Genomic DNA, 16046 nt, shown 5'->3' on the forward strand with positions numbered 1-16046 from the left:
TATTAAAACTCTTGCTTCAAAGGTTTAATCAAAATAAAACACATTTGAATCAATCTTGATCATCCATTCAGAGTTATGGAAGCATCAAACATGCTCCATAATTATCAAAATAAAAATTAAAGAATAAATAATTTAATTTTTTAATTATCATTTAGAGTTCTTGATAAAATAAAACTCCTTATTGAATAATAACTCTTATCTTATTATTATCTATTTTTATTTAAAAAGAATTAATAATAAATAAAAGAGTAATAGTCAAACATAGAATCTTTCTTTATCAACGTGAATGTCTAGGTTTATTTTACAAGAATCCTCTTAAAATTATCTTAATTTAAGACAACTTTTGTCTGTAATTAAGACAAAAAATATTTGATCTTGTCTAAATTTGAGACAAATATGTATTCTTGTCTAGATTAAGACAAAAAATATTTTTCTTGTCTTAAATTAAGACAAACATATTTTCTTGTCTAAATTAAGACCAAATATGTTTTCTTATCTAAATTAAGACAAACATGTTAAAGCTGTCATTTTTGTACACAATTTAATTAAAACATGCATTCCAACTTAAACGAGTTGAATTCTACGAAGCTAAGTGGGGAATCTATTTGGACATAGATATTCCAAGCTCCAATAAACTTAGAATTATTCTTAATCTCATTAAAAATAATTCAAGCTTATTAACCATGAAATCACTCCACCATAGATTCATGGTTGCACTCTTGGATTAACTATAATTACAAGAAACAATTCAATACTTGATATTAATTATTAGTTGTCCAATTGCAAACCTTATATTGTGAACCCTCATAACCATCCAATGACAAAAGGTGAAATTAACGTTTTACCCTTTATGTCAATTTTGTCCCATAGTTTCAAATTTCATCAAATTAGTGATTCAATACTTTAAATATAATCTTTTGAGTATCCAGATGTGATGAGTAGCTAATTCATCAATCCACTGGGCTCAGATTAATCACCAATCTTCTTGAAATCATTAGAAGTGATGTTAATACTATGAACTCCATTATCTGGATATATGTTCCCAGATGTTCATCTCAATTATAATTTCAAAATACAGAATCTAGATCAACGCTTTATTATGATCATGCTCATGGTAAATCAAATATTATAAGAAGATTAAACACGAGTCCATTATCCATCAGGATTTCAGTTCTACTATAAGCAAATGTATAAGTGTGAGATCAAGATTTAGGTAACTGTAAAACTTAAATTTGATTCTCACATGATTTCAGTTCATGTTATAGTGTCATTACTCGAAGTCAACCATTTCGATGATTTAAGACTCATCATTCCCTTGAAATGAATCACATTCATTTCGTTGGGAGTAATCTGGACACTACATCCTTAACACAATAAAGTGACCAGCTTTGTTATATGCTTGTGAACAATTTTTAGATTCAATTAAAATACATGTCTCCTATGTATGACTCTTCATACAACTGTATTTTAATATCTCAATAGAATCTTGATACCTTAATAACTAGATAATGAATGCTTACTAAAACAAACTCTTCATCTTATTATCAAAATATATTTTCATTACAAATAAATTTAATGAATTTAAGCATGAGAATATACTTGCTTTCCAGAGCACCATGTTCTCAAAATTCCTAACACGGGGGTTTCATTTTTCGTAATAATCATGGAGAAGTTCTGCTTGCTAGATTAAATACATATAAAAAGGAGCTGTCCATTGTAGAGGCGGAGATCAAAGCATTGAGTTGGGCATTATCTTTTTGTGATCAACAGCAGTTAAGAATTGATGAAGTGGGGATAGATTGTTTGCAACTGGTCAAATGGTTGAAAGACAAGTGTAGCAATGGAAGATTGGGACACATAGTGGAAGACTGCATCATGTTATTGAGCGAAAACTTGGTGTACACATGTTTGTCATTACTCAATGGAGGAAAATAAGGTGGCTCATACAATAGCATAGCATGCAAAATATACACAGGAAGGTATACTGCTATGGAAAGAGAGCATGCAATTGCCTTATTGGATAGGCCGTGTTGTGAGTCAGGATCAAGACTCATTGTAATATCCTGTCGTGGTAAATGGGGGCAATATAGGTGTATATTAGGATGAGTACTCTTTTTTCCATTTTTATGAATTTTGCCCCTTTGGTTTTTCAAGGGAAGGTTTTTAATGAGGCTGACCTAGTATGCAAGTGTAATGAGTTAGTTCTCTATTAGTGCGCCTAAAAGTTTTATCTGTGGATTGGATGTATTGTGACAATGATTTGGTGTTAATAAAATGCACCTTCTTCTTCCAAAAAAAAATTATATACTTAACATTACTTTCATGAATTGTGTTAAAACATTCTAAAACTTAACAAAATTATTTTGTAAAAAGTATTAAAAAGTTAAAAAGGTAAGAGTTTAGTGAACAAGTTGAACCCATATTGGACATAGGATTTCATATTAAATATATCACAAATGGATACATGAATTATTCCATTAACCTTATATCTCTTATATTGCCGCACCTAGATATTTGGTTCAATAATGAAGGTAAATATTCCTTTATTCAAAGAGTCTGTGCTTAACCCCTTTCTTCAAATTAAGGAAAAGCCTACGATACTGCCTCTGCTTATTTGGGCTGCCGGGTCCCCTCTGTCTAAAATATCCAATCCAACTCATCAAAAAATAGAGGTCCAAAGTCCCTCAAATGTTGAGCAACCTCTGCAGGAGTAGAAGGGACATTGGGCCCAACCTCAAAGTTGTCGAATTCCAAGCCAAACCGAGAGCACTGCTAGGCTTGCGCCGAGGGACCACTGCTTGAATGCCTCAAAAGGTCATAAAAATCAAAACATGGGACCACTGTGATTGAGAAAACCAGCTTACCGAACCCAACCCCTTTTCTTCTTGTATCATTAATTTCCTTCCGCCACTGGTTTCAAAATTTGAGTGTGATGGCGCTAGTACCTGCCATATTTTCTATAAACAGGAGTCAAAAGCGCAATTTCAGGCCGTCTCTCTCTGATATTCTATCTCTCTCTCCCCCTGAATCATGCTCTGCCCTCGCTGCCTGTGAACTATAATAAATGCTCTCCATTTGCTATTAGCGTCCTTCACGTTGTCTCTCTTGTTTACAATATTTCGGATCACCACATGACCCTTTCCTACCCTTCCGACAACCAAGGGCAAGACCATATCCACAAAACTACCCTACTCTCTTTTAGGCTTTTCCCTCCCTCGTGCATTTGAGTTTTTCAACAGAACAGGTAGCCCACCACGGAAAGCTAGGAGACAAGACCAATCCCGCTTTCCTTTTTGTCCTTTGCTCTTTGTGACTCTTTCTGCCTTAGCCACAGACAATTCTTACCTTTTTAATTTCATACCATTGTTTTGCACGCTAACATATATACACATTCACCGGTTCCAGGCAGTCTCCCTGTCAACATTCTCTGCACTTTGTCTGTTTTCCTGCTTTCCTCTACGTGGTTTGGGGAGGGTCCAAAGTGATTAGGTTTTCTTCTTCTCTCCAGTGTTGATGAGTTGATGTCTTTGACCGTTGGAGCTGTACCAAGTTGCAGGAATATGGGGTTTGATGACGACAAGGAGGCAGCTGAAGACAAGAGGGACACCTTAGAAAAGAAGGCAACACATCCTGAAGAGAGCGATGATGATGGAGGAGGGAAAATAGGCAGCAGACAGATGAGCGAATCCTCCTTCTATGCAACTGAGGATGATGATAATGATGATGAGCATCGCACCTCAATTCAGTTGGGTCCACAGTGCACTCTCAAAGAACAGCTTGAGAAAGACAAGGTCTGTTTTCAACAATAATGGGTTAATTGAGTCATGGACATGCATAGAGTTTATCATTATATACACACACACACACGTATGTTGATAATCATTGTGTGAGTGTAGGATGATGAGAGCTTAAGGAAGTGGAAAGAGCAGCTTCTTGGAAGTGTGGATATTGACAACATTGGAGGTACTGATATTCTTTAACCAACTAAATCTGTAGCCTAGCAGATTTGATTTTTTTTTTTAATTTATTTACCCTCTCTTTCAATCAATTTCTTTTTTAGCTTTCATTGTCAAGTCAGTTCCATGATCAAGTATTTTGTAATGATAATAAAATTTCAAATGTCAAACATTTCCACATAATCTAATTGAAATGAGAAACATATTTCAAACTGCTACTTTTTTTTATTTTGCTTGGTATAGTCTTCCATTGACATCACATGTTAAGAAGAAAGGTCAGATCAAGTTGTTCACATTCTATTGTTCTGACTCTCGATAAATGGCAACTATCTTTTTCCCAACTGGCTCTTAATAGCTGTTTATGTGAACTAATTTAATATGAAGCAGGTCCATGATATTGAATATAATTCTGCATTTCCTTTCAATTCTAATGTTAGTATATATATAAGCTGATCTAAAGAATCAGCAGATTTGACATGAACAAAAATCAATAGAATTAACCTGTTCAAAATTAAGACTCTCCTTCGGAAGCATCCTGAGTTGTTTGAATCTGGATTTTTGTACAATTATGGAATTTGCCTTAGCAAAAACCACCCACCAAAACTCAGGTCACTGCACATGCTCAGATATGGTTACTCCTCTGAGTTGGAAAATTACCTGCCAGAGGATTGCTTCTGTAAGAAGGAAATTTTCGTCAGTGAAACGGATCATGATAGCTTAATTGTTTACCAAGTCAGGAGAAAACAACGTTATCAAATGGAATTTCTAAGCAGTACTTCTTGTGCAAGATGACAAGAACTTTGTCAATCACTAGATTTTAAGCAGTTTGCCAACTTCAACAGATATTTTCTAATCTAGCAGTTCCTACCATGGTGGTGGTAGCATTATATATATGTTGAGACTTTGTTGCTTTTCTGCATGGTGTGCCCCTTTATTCATATATATTAAACTGTCATTATTGAGAATTCTGTAGTTTCAAATATAATCGTCATCTAGTTTCGTTCTTTGAAGGAACTAGTAATGAAAAGTCTTTCCTAAGCAGACCTTGCATTTATTTGACTATAGTTTTCTCCCTTTCATTGCAGAAACACTTGAACCAGAAGTAAAGTTCCTTAGCGTGTCAATCGTGTCTCCTGATAGGACTGATATAGTTCTTTCAATTCCAGAAGATGGAAACCCTCAGGGCTTATGGTTTACACTGAAAGAAGGTAGCCATTATCGCTTGAAATTCTCCTTCCAAGTTGGAAACAACATTGTATCTGGGCTCAGGTACACCAATACTGTTTGGAAAACAGGTGTCAAGGGTAAGCCTCCTAAATCATAATTCTAGCAAAAAAATTTGAAGGTAAAAACACTTGAAAGTCTGCCTTAAAATGAATCTTTTTCCAGTTTTCAGCACAAAAGAGATGATTGGAACCTTTAGCCCTCAGCTAGAGCCTTATACACATGAAATGCCTGAAGAGACAGCCCCTTCTGGTTTTTTTGCTAGAGGATCATATACTGCAAAATCAAAGGTTTGTTCACCTAAGTTTTATCTCTTACCTGTACGTTCTACGTCCTCCTACAAATTGCTTAAACCTCATTTCATTATGCCGTTAACATTCTTCCCGTGCATGGAGGCTCTGAATTTAGAGGTTAATGATTATGATGCTATACTTAATTAGGTTCAGCCGAAGATACTAGTTACCTTTCCAACGGATGAAATACACAGAACAGAAGGCAAATGTTTGCTCTGCTTGAGTATTTATGTAGAATGTATCTTTTTGAACATCCACAATTTGGGCCTCTCTTTCCATTTGAAGCTTTTGCATAGTTTTCTTCCTTGAACTTACTTACAAATTTAATTAATCGGTGTCAAGTGCTGTCACCTTTTGGTTTTATTAAATCATCTCCGAATGGGAGGGGCAAAAAGAAGAAAGAGAAGCACTACCCTTGTGAAGTGAGTTCTCAGGCATGAATGAGGTCTGATGTAAACAGTAAAAGGTTTCTTACTTTGGGGCTGAATAACAGTAAATAGAGGAATCATAATAGTGCATCGGTGAAGGTGTACACTGAATCCCAACCCTGTTCTTGTTTTTGGCTTGTGGATACTGTTTTAAGCCAAAAGCTTGTTCTTTTCAATGATTTCTCAACCTGTTCAGAGGTCGTTCTGAGTATTCTTCAAATTCTTGCATTTTCTAGGTTACTTTAAACATTTTTATCTTAAACTTGTTACTGTATTCATAGTTTTTATTTGTTTCTTTCACTAGAAATCCATAATTTTCAAGCTTTCAGTTATTCTACATACCTTCATATGAATGATGGTCAATCATCTCTAACTTGCTTAGGTTATTATAAGGTACATGTAGCCCATGAATTCGTTCATTTAATTGATCATTGTTGAGCTACCTTTAGCAAGATATATGGCCCTTGCTGAACTGCAGATTAATTACTTGATGTAGATATCATTGTCCTAGCTTTCTAGTATAATATCCTTGTTGCATCTGTACCCTTTGCATTGTACATTTTATTAATATGCTTTCTAGTTCAAAATCAAGTTGTTACAGCTAGTTACTTACTGTTTCTCTATGTTTCAGTTTCTTGATGATGATAACAAGTGCTACTTGGAAATCAACTATACGTTTGACATACGCAAAGAGTGGGCTTCTGGTCCGTAAACAGAGAAGAACCTGATGAGCTCTAGCACCCTTTATGCACCAGATGTTCTTATGCCATTATATATTTGCTATAAGTTTTATCCCCTTTCAGACATTTTCAACTGCTAGTTTCCCGGTTATCTTAACCACTTCTTTTCTGCCTAGACCAGTTCCCATGACAAAGGCAAGTGAGAGAAAGGTTTCACTTGGCAAAGCTTTATTAATTAAGAGCAGAGTTAGCATTTCTTAGGGACATTTTGATAATGATGTCTAGGTATTGTTCTTGTTCAATTCTTCTATGTGCATATATAAAAACAGGGAGTGAGTCAATGATTTTTTTTCCTTTTTTATCATCAAACTGCCCTAAATTCAGTGTTGTTGATTTATATACCATTCAGATGGTAAAATACAAAATACCAGTAAGCAGCGTAAGTAATGAGCTAGATCCTACTTGTCACAGGACCATTATCCTCTCTCAAAAGTCATTATCCTCTTTTTGAAACCAGATAAGAGATTAATCAATCATAGGATCATTGCTTTTTTTCAAAAGATTAACTTGATAAAGTGTACAAAGACAACGTTTTCGTTGCCAACTAGGTGCTTGACGCGAATCAAGTCAACTTCACTTTAATATCATTTTGTCACGGAACTATTATTGTCTTTCTAAAAGATTAACGGAATAGAGTGTGTAGCGCTAACGTTCATAAATTTTTCACAAACTTTTACTTAATTGATGTTAGAGTGAAACAGTCTGTTTACTTTATTTTTTGAAGTGCTTAACCAGACACTATACGAATCTTCTAGCTGCTAAGTCTCCTATTTATCCGAATCTTCTTGCTGCTAATGCTAGAAAGTAGAAAGCTTACGATTCCTCATCTAATACATGCATGGGAATGAAACTGCACAACTAAAGTATCATGGCTGAAACTACTGCGAATAACTCTGACCTGATTACAGAATTTAGGAGAGGGGCATTCCTAAAGAGATTGAACTGAATTTTGGAGGAGGCTTTTTGTCCTTTTACACGAAACAAAAGCAGGAGCTGGGAACAGCTATTGCAAATAGAATTGCATATATTGGTATGAAATGAGCTGTGCTCACACCCATCAGCTAAGCAAGTCCTTGAGGAAAATTTTGAGGCATGACTTTTGAGGACATAGTCAAGGCTCTTTGGCCTAATAATTATGAAATTCAATTGTCCCTCTTATGGAACAATGTGAAGGGTGGCTCCCCACATTTTTGTTCTTTGGGTAAGTGTTGACATTGTTTGTGCCGTCAATTAGGGAGTTGTTTCAATAACAGGGATATCATTGTTTAAAGTCTTAAAAATATTAATAGAGCTGAAACCGTTGACTCAAGATCATGTATTCTACTTGAACAAACTTGTACTTATGATATAGTGCTCCCAAAGAAAGCCAGAAGCCTTGGAGTTTGGACAGTCTCTTATTTCTTAGAAAAAAATATATTATGAAGATATGATTGAAAAGATAGAGTTAGGTGAAGGACATGGCAAGTTATTTTGAGTTTTGACCGAATCAATTGACAACACTTTTATTTCTCTCTCGGAATTAAGCAAAGTTTGTGAAGTCAAGACCCGAAACATTTAAGCAAGGGATCTGCTTGAAAGGGCAATGGCAGCTGCTACTCTCTAGCCAATAGTTATTTGATGCTAACCTCTCAACGTCCCACCTCTTTTCTTTGCCTCCTGCTGGACTTTGTTTACACCAACTAGTTATAGAAGCTTCCATGCATGCTTTTTACATATAGATATATTTTTATCATGCATTCAGCTTCTGAAATACTTTCTATCCAAGTACAATTTCAGGGAAAGTCAAAATTCTAACTAATTAGTTTTTGGAACGAGAAATATATCATGCATACACTTTATCATTAAATCATTGGTTATTAAATTTTCTTTTTAATGATAAAAACTATACGATTGTAAGATTTTTTTTTATTTGATGTTAGTTTTTTTGAGTGATTCATAATGTGAATTGTCGGCATAGTTGTTTAGAGTCCTTAATCAATATGACCCTGAAAACAGCTGCACCTATTTTGTTTTTTAATTAAAAGTTTTAGAATATGACTAATCGGTTGGTATATCGCAAAGTTAAAATTAACTTAAAGAAGCATATTTCTGATTGAACCCTTTCAACTGCACTTTCACGACTAACGAAATGATGCAAATCTTGTTATTGATTGGGATATATCATGAAAAGGATGTCGGTCTCTATAATCAAATGGATTAGCTGATAATCCATACGCTGCTGATTTAGAGTTAATCCAAGGATTAGATTATTGTAAAACAAGGTTCATGTGCCGAAATTCAAATCTTAAACACAAGCATTAATTTTTGGACAGAATTTGATATTGCCATTGCACCTAATTCCCTCTGTAAAACGACAAATCCCACTTCTCCAAGTAAAATCTTTAATTTACTTATCCGTAATCAATTGCGTAAAAGGAGTAATAAACAAATTCTAACTCAAATTTGACCGCAGATTTCAATGAATTTTCACGTGCGTGCTAGCATTCATCAGGGCTTCAAGCATTTGTTAACAATTAGCCCAAGATATTTCTTTTATAAGCATTATTGGGATGCATAAAATATAAATACATTATAACGTTATTAATACCATGCCAAATGTGTCAAAGAAATATTAGAATTTACTAATATATGGTAGGTGCTGAGGCTTTTCAAAAATCGGAATTCTTGATTGAACAATTTAATTATTTAATTTTTCATTGAGTACAATTTCAAAAGAAATAAAAAAATAATTATGAATTTTTTTAATTTATACTATATATGATTATGTCCATTAATCTGTGGAATGTGCTCTTTCAAAGATCTTGACCTCTCTAACCACCGGCCCTAAAAAAAATTCTAGTAATGATGTTAATTATAACCAACACATATATTTTCTAATATTAAAGGAATTATGAATATATATTACCGAAAGCTTTTTTTTTTTTCTAAAAAGTGAAAACAAAGAAAGGAAAATTATGAATCCTGTAACTAACAAGTATTATTAATTCTGTAATGATGTTTAATTATTACAAGCAATTACAAATGGATCTGGTTAATGACCCTCTGTTAACAGTTGTTAAGGTGTCGTTTACATTGATTTTCTCACATTCAGCACAATAATTAACAATTAAGTGGTGGTTTTCAATGTATTAATATGTTAAAATAAGTATTTTATATACTAGGCCTTAATAAATACACCTGAAAAATCTGTGAGTAAAATTTATTTAAACATATATTTAAAAAATTCATTTAATATATTTTATTATATTCCTAAGTACCCGGCGTGGCATGCAGCATCTATTTTCCAGCGTGGCAAGAAAACGTCTAATTCTTCTATTCTAGAGATATATACACTTTCTTTTCTTTTTTAGGTTTTTGGTAATTACTAATTATGCTTAGCGTGGGCGAGAGGCCAGGGTCAGGAAAAAAACGGTGGCGTTCGGGCGTCGAGAATCAGCTGTATAGGAATATTGGAGGTGGGTGCCCAGGTTTGGCTCATGATTGGAAAGAGTCAGAATGGAATGGAACGCAGAGGCAATACAACAGTGGGCAATGGGCTGGCTTCTTCTCGTGGCAGCAACGATCCGACAGCCAATGCTGGTTGGCTCTAATCTCATGGTGGACCCCTCCTCCACCTCCACCCACCTCGTTTCTCCCTGGTTTCTCACACCTTTGTTTCTTTTCATTTCTTATTTTCCACTCCTTTGATATTTTCGCTTCTTTGTTTCAGGGCTTCTTCTCCTTTCCCTTTCCATACATTTCAATGTGCATTCAAGTTAACCCCCGCCTCCGCCTACAGTGAATGCCACAAATATTATTTCATGTTCGTTTGGTTGGTAATACCAGAAAGTGTTTTTTTTTTAATCTTTTTTTTTCCCTTATTTTTGTCTCTTTTACCCACCCAAGATAGGTGGGCTGCGTGGAGTCACCAATTTCACCATTGTAATATATAAAGACCAAAAGACTTTTACTTTTATAATAACTTATTTACCCACAATTTTTTTTGGTGTATTGTATTACTTTGTTGGTTTTCAACAGAGAGAGTTCAAATCCAATTTCAATTAAATATGTTTGATAATTTCAATAAACATGACATGGATGATTTTGATACATAATTTTTTGTTTTCATATGAATGAAGAAGTTTAAAAAAATTCAAACTTTAGACCTCAATCATTTAATTTTTAATTATATTTGTTCGTTATCAAACCTTCTCCTATTTTATGTACATTTAACCATTATACTTTTAAAAAAATATCTATATGCATTAAAAGAATGTTCAATGTAATATCTAATTTCTAAATTCATATATTAATCTTTCTAAACCCATAACACTATTAACAAAACTTGTTAATATTATTATCGATGAAGCAAAATGTGACACATAACAGAAAAATATTACATTAACTGATGAGATTATTTGAACTTACACAAGTGGCTAAACATGCCATAAACTTATTAGATTACACATGTGAAGGATAACTAAGAACAAAAATCTTTGTTTTCTTTCTTTAAAGAATTTTTATTCTAAAAAAAGAGTTTATTAATCTCTGGCCCCAAGTTTAATTACAACCATCTATTTTTTGATTAATTTTGGTTTAGTTAATACATATTAGCAAGACCAATGTATGATAATAGGAAAACCTTTGATGAGAAGCTGAAGGATTATGTAAAGGATGGTGAAGAGCACATGGTTGGTGTCTCAAGGATTAGATAACTAATTAGTTGAAAAGTGATTAAGAAAGGCTACCATACACGGTCCTCTTTCGTTGAAAGACTTGTCCAATAAAAAATACATTATTTTTCCTCTAAGGAAGTACCATCCCCATTATCCACCCATCCCAGGTGTAATTTAATTTTTTAATATTTTATTTTTATCATTTTTAGTAGTATTTTGTTTTGTTAATCTCTTGCACCTACTATTTTCTTACCCTCTACAGCCCTCCTTTAAACACCAACAGCTGGTACAACCCCACACTCACTTTGTTTTTTTCTTTTGGTTCATATCTTACAAGGAAAAAAATCCAACCTTTATATAGTCTGTCCCTGCTTATTCCAATCAGCTGCATTGGTACCCCAAGCACTAAACTTTCTCTCTGAATTCCTCTTAGTCAGGTTAGTATCCTTCATCTGTCAGCCCTCATTGGAATTTGCTTTTGTTAAAGTTCCGTCCTTTAAGACTTCTACTGATCCATTTTCTTTCAAGTAAAATGAATGGTTAGTTAAATCTAGATCTTTGTTTGCTTTTTGTTGATGTACGTTATGTGGCTGTGGTTTCTTTGTTTCTCTTTTCATTTCTTTTCTTTTTTTTTTGTTCTTGAAGAGGTTACTTTACTTTGCTTGTCTGGGAAACTTCTGGTGTGAAGTACCCTGCCAGAAGTTAACTTGAATTCAGGCCAATGTAAGTCAAGGTGTAATGCAAACTGAAAAATTAGATTTTGATCTGGGTTTTGGGTCTGAAATTTGATCACTTGGGGATTTGGTAAGTTGTGCTTTGTCTGAAGGAGCTCAAGAACATGAAATGGATCATATTTTTGAATTCTCTTTTATTTTTCTTATTCTCCACATTTCCATGTCATCTGTAATTGCATTGTCTTAGATCCAGTTTTAAGCTTTTTGTCTTATTATGGTTAACGAGTGTTCTCATTATTTGCTTTGCTGGATGAGCTAGTCAAGATCTGTTTTTCATTACTTTCCATTCTTGCAGAAAGTTGTAGATTTTGGCTTTATTTACAATGTATTTCTTATTTATACAGAAAATGGATCGCTAAGATTCTGATCTAGATTGTGAAATGAGGTTTTGAACTTAGAGAATTTTTATTAGTTTTTTGTTCAGAATGTTGATTTATTGGGTTATTGCCATGGGTTTCTTCTTGTTTAGCTGCAATGTAAACTTGTAAAATTTGGTTCTTGTAGGAATTTGGGGAGTGGTCATTACTGAAGCCAAGCCAAATTTCTGGAAAAAGATGGAGTTCTCCAGGATTTTTATGTTTTGTTGTTCTGTATTGCTCTTATGCTCCTCCTTGGCGTATGGTCAAGCTGCTAGTCCGCCGGCTCCTGCCGCAATGACCCCAACTCCGACACCTGCACCAGCACCAGCACCGGCATATGTGAACCTCACTTATTTACTCTCTGTGGCTGGTCCATTTCACACTTTCCTTGACTACCTGGAGTCCACTAAAGTCATTGAAACCTTCCAAAACCAAGCCAACAACACTGAACAAGGCATTACAATTTTCGTACCGAAAGACAATGCCTTCAAGGCTCTTAAGAAGCCTTCTTTATCCAATATCAGTGATGACCAGCTTAAATCACTGTTCCTTTTCCATGCCTTGCCAAAATTCTATGCCCTGGCAGACTTCAATGACCTCAGTGCTAAAGGTCCTGTTAGTACACTTGCTGGTGGCCAGTACACTTTGAATTTCACAGATAATTCTGGCACCGTGCACCTTGATTCAGGATGGAGCAAAACCAAAATTACCAGCGCTGTACATTCAACTGATCCTGTTGCAATATATCAAGTCGATAAGGTCCTTCTTCCTGAGGCAATCTTTGGAACTGACATACCTCCAACTCCTGCTCCAGCCCCAGCTCCTGATCTTAGCCCAGCTGCAGATACTCCAGCAGCAAAATCCAAAGAAAGTGGGTCTTCACCCAAGTCTTCACCTTCAAACTCATCATCTCACAGGATTATGAACTTGGGCATTGGGAGTCAGCTGGTTTTGGCAGTCTTGGGTGGGGTGGTCCTGCTCTTCTAAAAGAGGACTCCATTGAGCCTAATTTATCTTCACATGGGGAGCATATCTGGTTTCTCAATTTACTTTGATTTTTAAAACCATTTTTTGATTTATATCTTATTGAGATTATGTCTTAAGAATGTGAGTTTTGTGTTATAATTACTATTTCAATTTAAATGGCCTCTTGCTGGAATTCCCGTTTTCACTTGATCATACTTGTTACTGTATTTAACTTTTGCTTTCTTGCCCCATCTAAACTAGTTGTTCATGGTAGCATAGCTGTTAAAATGAACAATCTCTTTTGCATATCGAGCAATTTGGTGAGAGCTTAGCAAGCTTATCTCCTATATAAACACTGAGTAACACGCAAAATTCGAGTTCTTAGTTGCCCAATTTCCTAGTATTGTCATTAATGGAACTCCATCGAGGCAATAAGCAGTCTCACTATCCAGCCACACAGGGGTAAACCATATGGCTAAGTTGGTGCACCAAGATTTGTTCCGCTGCTGGTGCTAACTCCTGCAGTAATAGCAATACTTTCAAGTTCCATTGAAATGCCAAGTAGTAGTAGTAGCATCTTCTCCGAGGTGGATGAGTTCAATTACGAGGTTGGAAAGTTGAAACCCAAATTTTGGTGGTATCATTATTAATGGGCTAAAATCTATAAAGATTAAAAAGTAAAGGGAAACAAAACGACTGGTAAATGAAGAAAAGAGCAAGGGAAAAGGTATACATCACATGGACTTTAAGATAAGAAGTGGGGAGGGGGCTCTCTGTGTTCCGCTGACACTGCCCTCGAAAATCATGCTGATATACTCATTACAAGGACCACTCAAAATAATTACGCTGCACTGCAACTAATATTTTCACGAGTTTGGCCACCGGTGACAAACAAATTAAAAAGGTCAAAAAAACTTGCAGCTGAGTATCAGTTGCTTATTCTTGTAGAGCAACATTATTTATGATGACAATTAAGGTAGCCCCTGCTAGTATGTAAGTACTGTGATGGAAAAATGGAGAGGCAACTTACGACTTCCTAAAATATAAACGATATTTATATAAATTTTCGAACACTTAACCAAAGGCCTATTAGCTCAGTTGGTTAGAGCGTCGTGCTAATAACGCGAAGGTCGCAGGTTCGAGACCTGCATGGGCCATTGGTAGAATTTTTTCCCTGTTTTTGTCTGTTTTGGCCCAGTTTGATTAACTTGGGTTCGGCCTGTTTCGGCCCAGTTTGACTAACTTGGGGCCACAGTCTCGTTAAGGAACAAATTACGGGGTAACGTTTGGTGTTTCAGGACAGTCCAACAGATAATCTTTTCCTATCTCCACTCTTATTTTGGCCACATACTCCTCGGTATATCTACAATGAATACAGTACATTGGTTAAGTTAACACCAAACCCCAAGAATAAAATAAAATAAAACAAAAAAAATTTCTCATTTCTTCCATTTACATCGTGCATAAAAGAAATACCCCAAGAATTTGAATAAATTTTGTTTTATTTCATAAGTTTTAAATTAAAATCTTATGAAAAGTTATGAAACGCTTAAATATATATATATATATATATATATATAGTCTTTGTAAATTAAAATATAATGGACCGACAACAAAAAAGGTTTGGGAGAGCTAGAAAAGGTTCGGGAGAGCTAGTCAAATCCGAAATGCTCCAAGGTGGGCTAAGCAGGTCAGCAGGGCACCGACCAATGCACTTGTTTTCCCATTTTTGTTTTGATATATATTCGCTCATAGTGTTAGTTTTGTGTTAAATTCTATGCGTATTCATTACACAGCTTGTGGCCCGTGGCCATAGGGCGGCAAATATTCATTTATTGTTGTTATGGCATAATACTTAGAATTCAAAAATCGATTAAAGTATATGGAAACTCAAATTGACTGGTTGGTTCCAAAAGGTAGCATATGAAATTGAATTATTAAAAAGAGAAGACAAAATCTATAATATAAGTAAAAGGAAGCCCCAAAGGAGCTTCCTCCTTTAGCCACGTGGAGGGTTAAGAAGAAAGAAAAAAAGAAAAGAAGAAGAGAAAAAAGAGAAAAAGAAAAGAAGAAGAAAAATAAAAAGAAAAAAAAAATAACTAAAAAGAAGTCTGTGTGCAACGCACGTATCATATAAATACTAATGTAGCAAAGGGGAGGGATTGACGCTCTCCTATACGGGAACTAAATGACGAATCACCAATCAATATAAGCCACGACATCAGCCACTATTGGCAAATCTTGCATCCTTTCCAATGTAACTTGCATTTGTTAGTATATGTCTCCTACGTCAATATTTATTTTTTATTTATTAAAATAAAAATTATATGTTTATATATATATATCTTTAAAATGTAATGTTTGAAATTTAGAAATATATTTTTTGTAATATTAATTTATGAATTACTTCGTATTATTAAAATTAAAAATATATTATATATTTTAGTGAAAATCATTCAAAGTAATTAGGATTTTTATTTTCATATTGGATAGATTTTATTAATATTTATGATTAAAAAATTATTTATTTAATATACGCAAAAATATTCATTTTCACCGATTAAAAAACTTTTCAACATTCTTAATTTTCATATATATTTATTATATATAAACGTTTCTTTCGAAAAATAAATAATAGAAAAAAGAGCTATTTTAAAACCTTTTGATTTATTCATTTTTGAAAGAGAAAAA

At 34.4% G+C, this 16046-nt stretch overlaps 2 protein-coding genes and 1 non-coding gene across 5 annotated transcripts; all 3 read left to right on the forward strand.

Annotated features, from left to right (window-relative positions):
* LOC18612389 (rho GDP-dissociation inhibitor 1) lies at window positions 2936-6942 on the forward strand. Its single transcript, XM_007049163.2, has 5 exons — window positions 2936-3791; window positions 3897-3963; window positions 5042-5260; window positions 5346-5470; window positions 6533-6942. The coding sequence occupies exons 1-5, from the start codon at window positions 3522-3524 to the stop codon at window positions 6611-6613; spliced, it is 762 nt and encodes a 253-aa protein (XP_007049225.2). The 5' UTR covers window positions 2936-3521; the 3' UTR covers window positions 6614-6942.
* Window positions 11542-13568, forward strand: LOC18612391 (fasciclin-like arabinogalactan protein 7). Of its 3 annotated transcripts, none has more exons than XM_007049166.2 (3): window positions 11608-11733; window positions 11942-12100; window positions 12535-13568. In XM_007049166.2, the coding sequence occupies exon 3, from the start codon at window positions 12585-12587 to the stop codon at window positions 13374-13376; it is 792 nt and encodes a 263-aa protein (XP_007049228.1). In that variant the 5' UTR covers window positions 11608-11733; window positions 11942-12100; window positions 12535-12584; the 3' UTR covers window positions 13377-13568. The 3 variants fall into 3 exon arrangements, with proteins under 3 accessions (XP_007049230.1, XP_007049228.1, XP_007049227.1); XM_007049165.2 differs by having other exon boundaries at window positions 11942-12019; XM_007049168.2 differs by lacking the exon at window positions 11942-12100 and having other exon boundaries at window positions 11542-11733.
* Window positions 14439-14512, forward strand: TRNAI-AAU. Its single transcript has one exon. It is a non-coding gene; the product is annotated as a tRNA-Ile (tRNA).

The sequence above is a fragment of the Theobroma cacao genome, chromosome 1, assembly GCF_000208745.1.
Source record: "Theobroma cacao cultivar B97-61/B2 chromosome 1, Criollo_cocoa_genome_V2, whole genome shotgun sequence".
In the NCBI taxonomy this organism is placed as follows: Eukaryota; Viridiplantae; Streptophyta; class Magnoliopsida; order Malvales; family Malvaceae; genus Theobroma; species Theobroma cacao.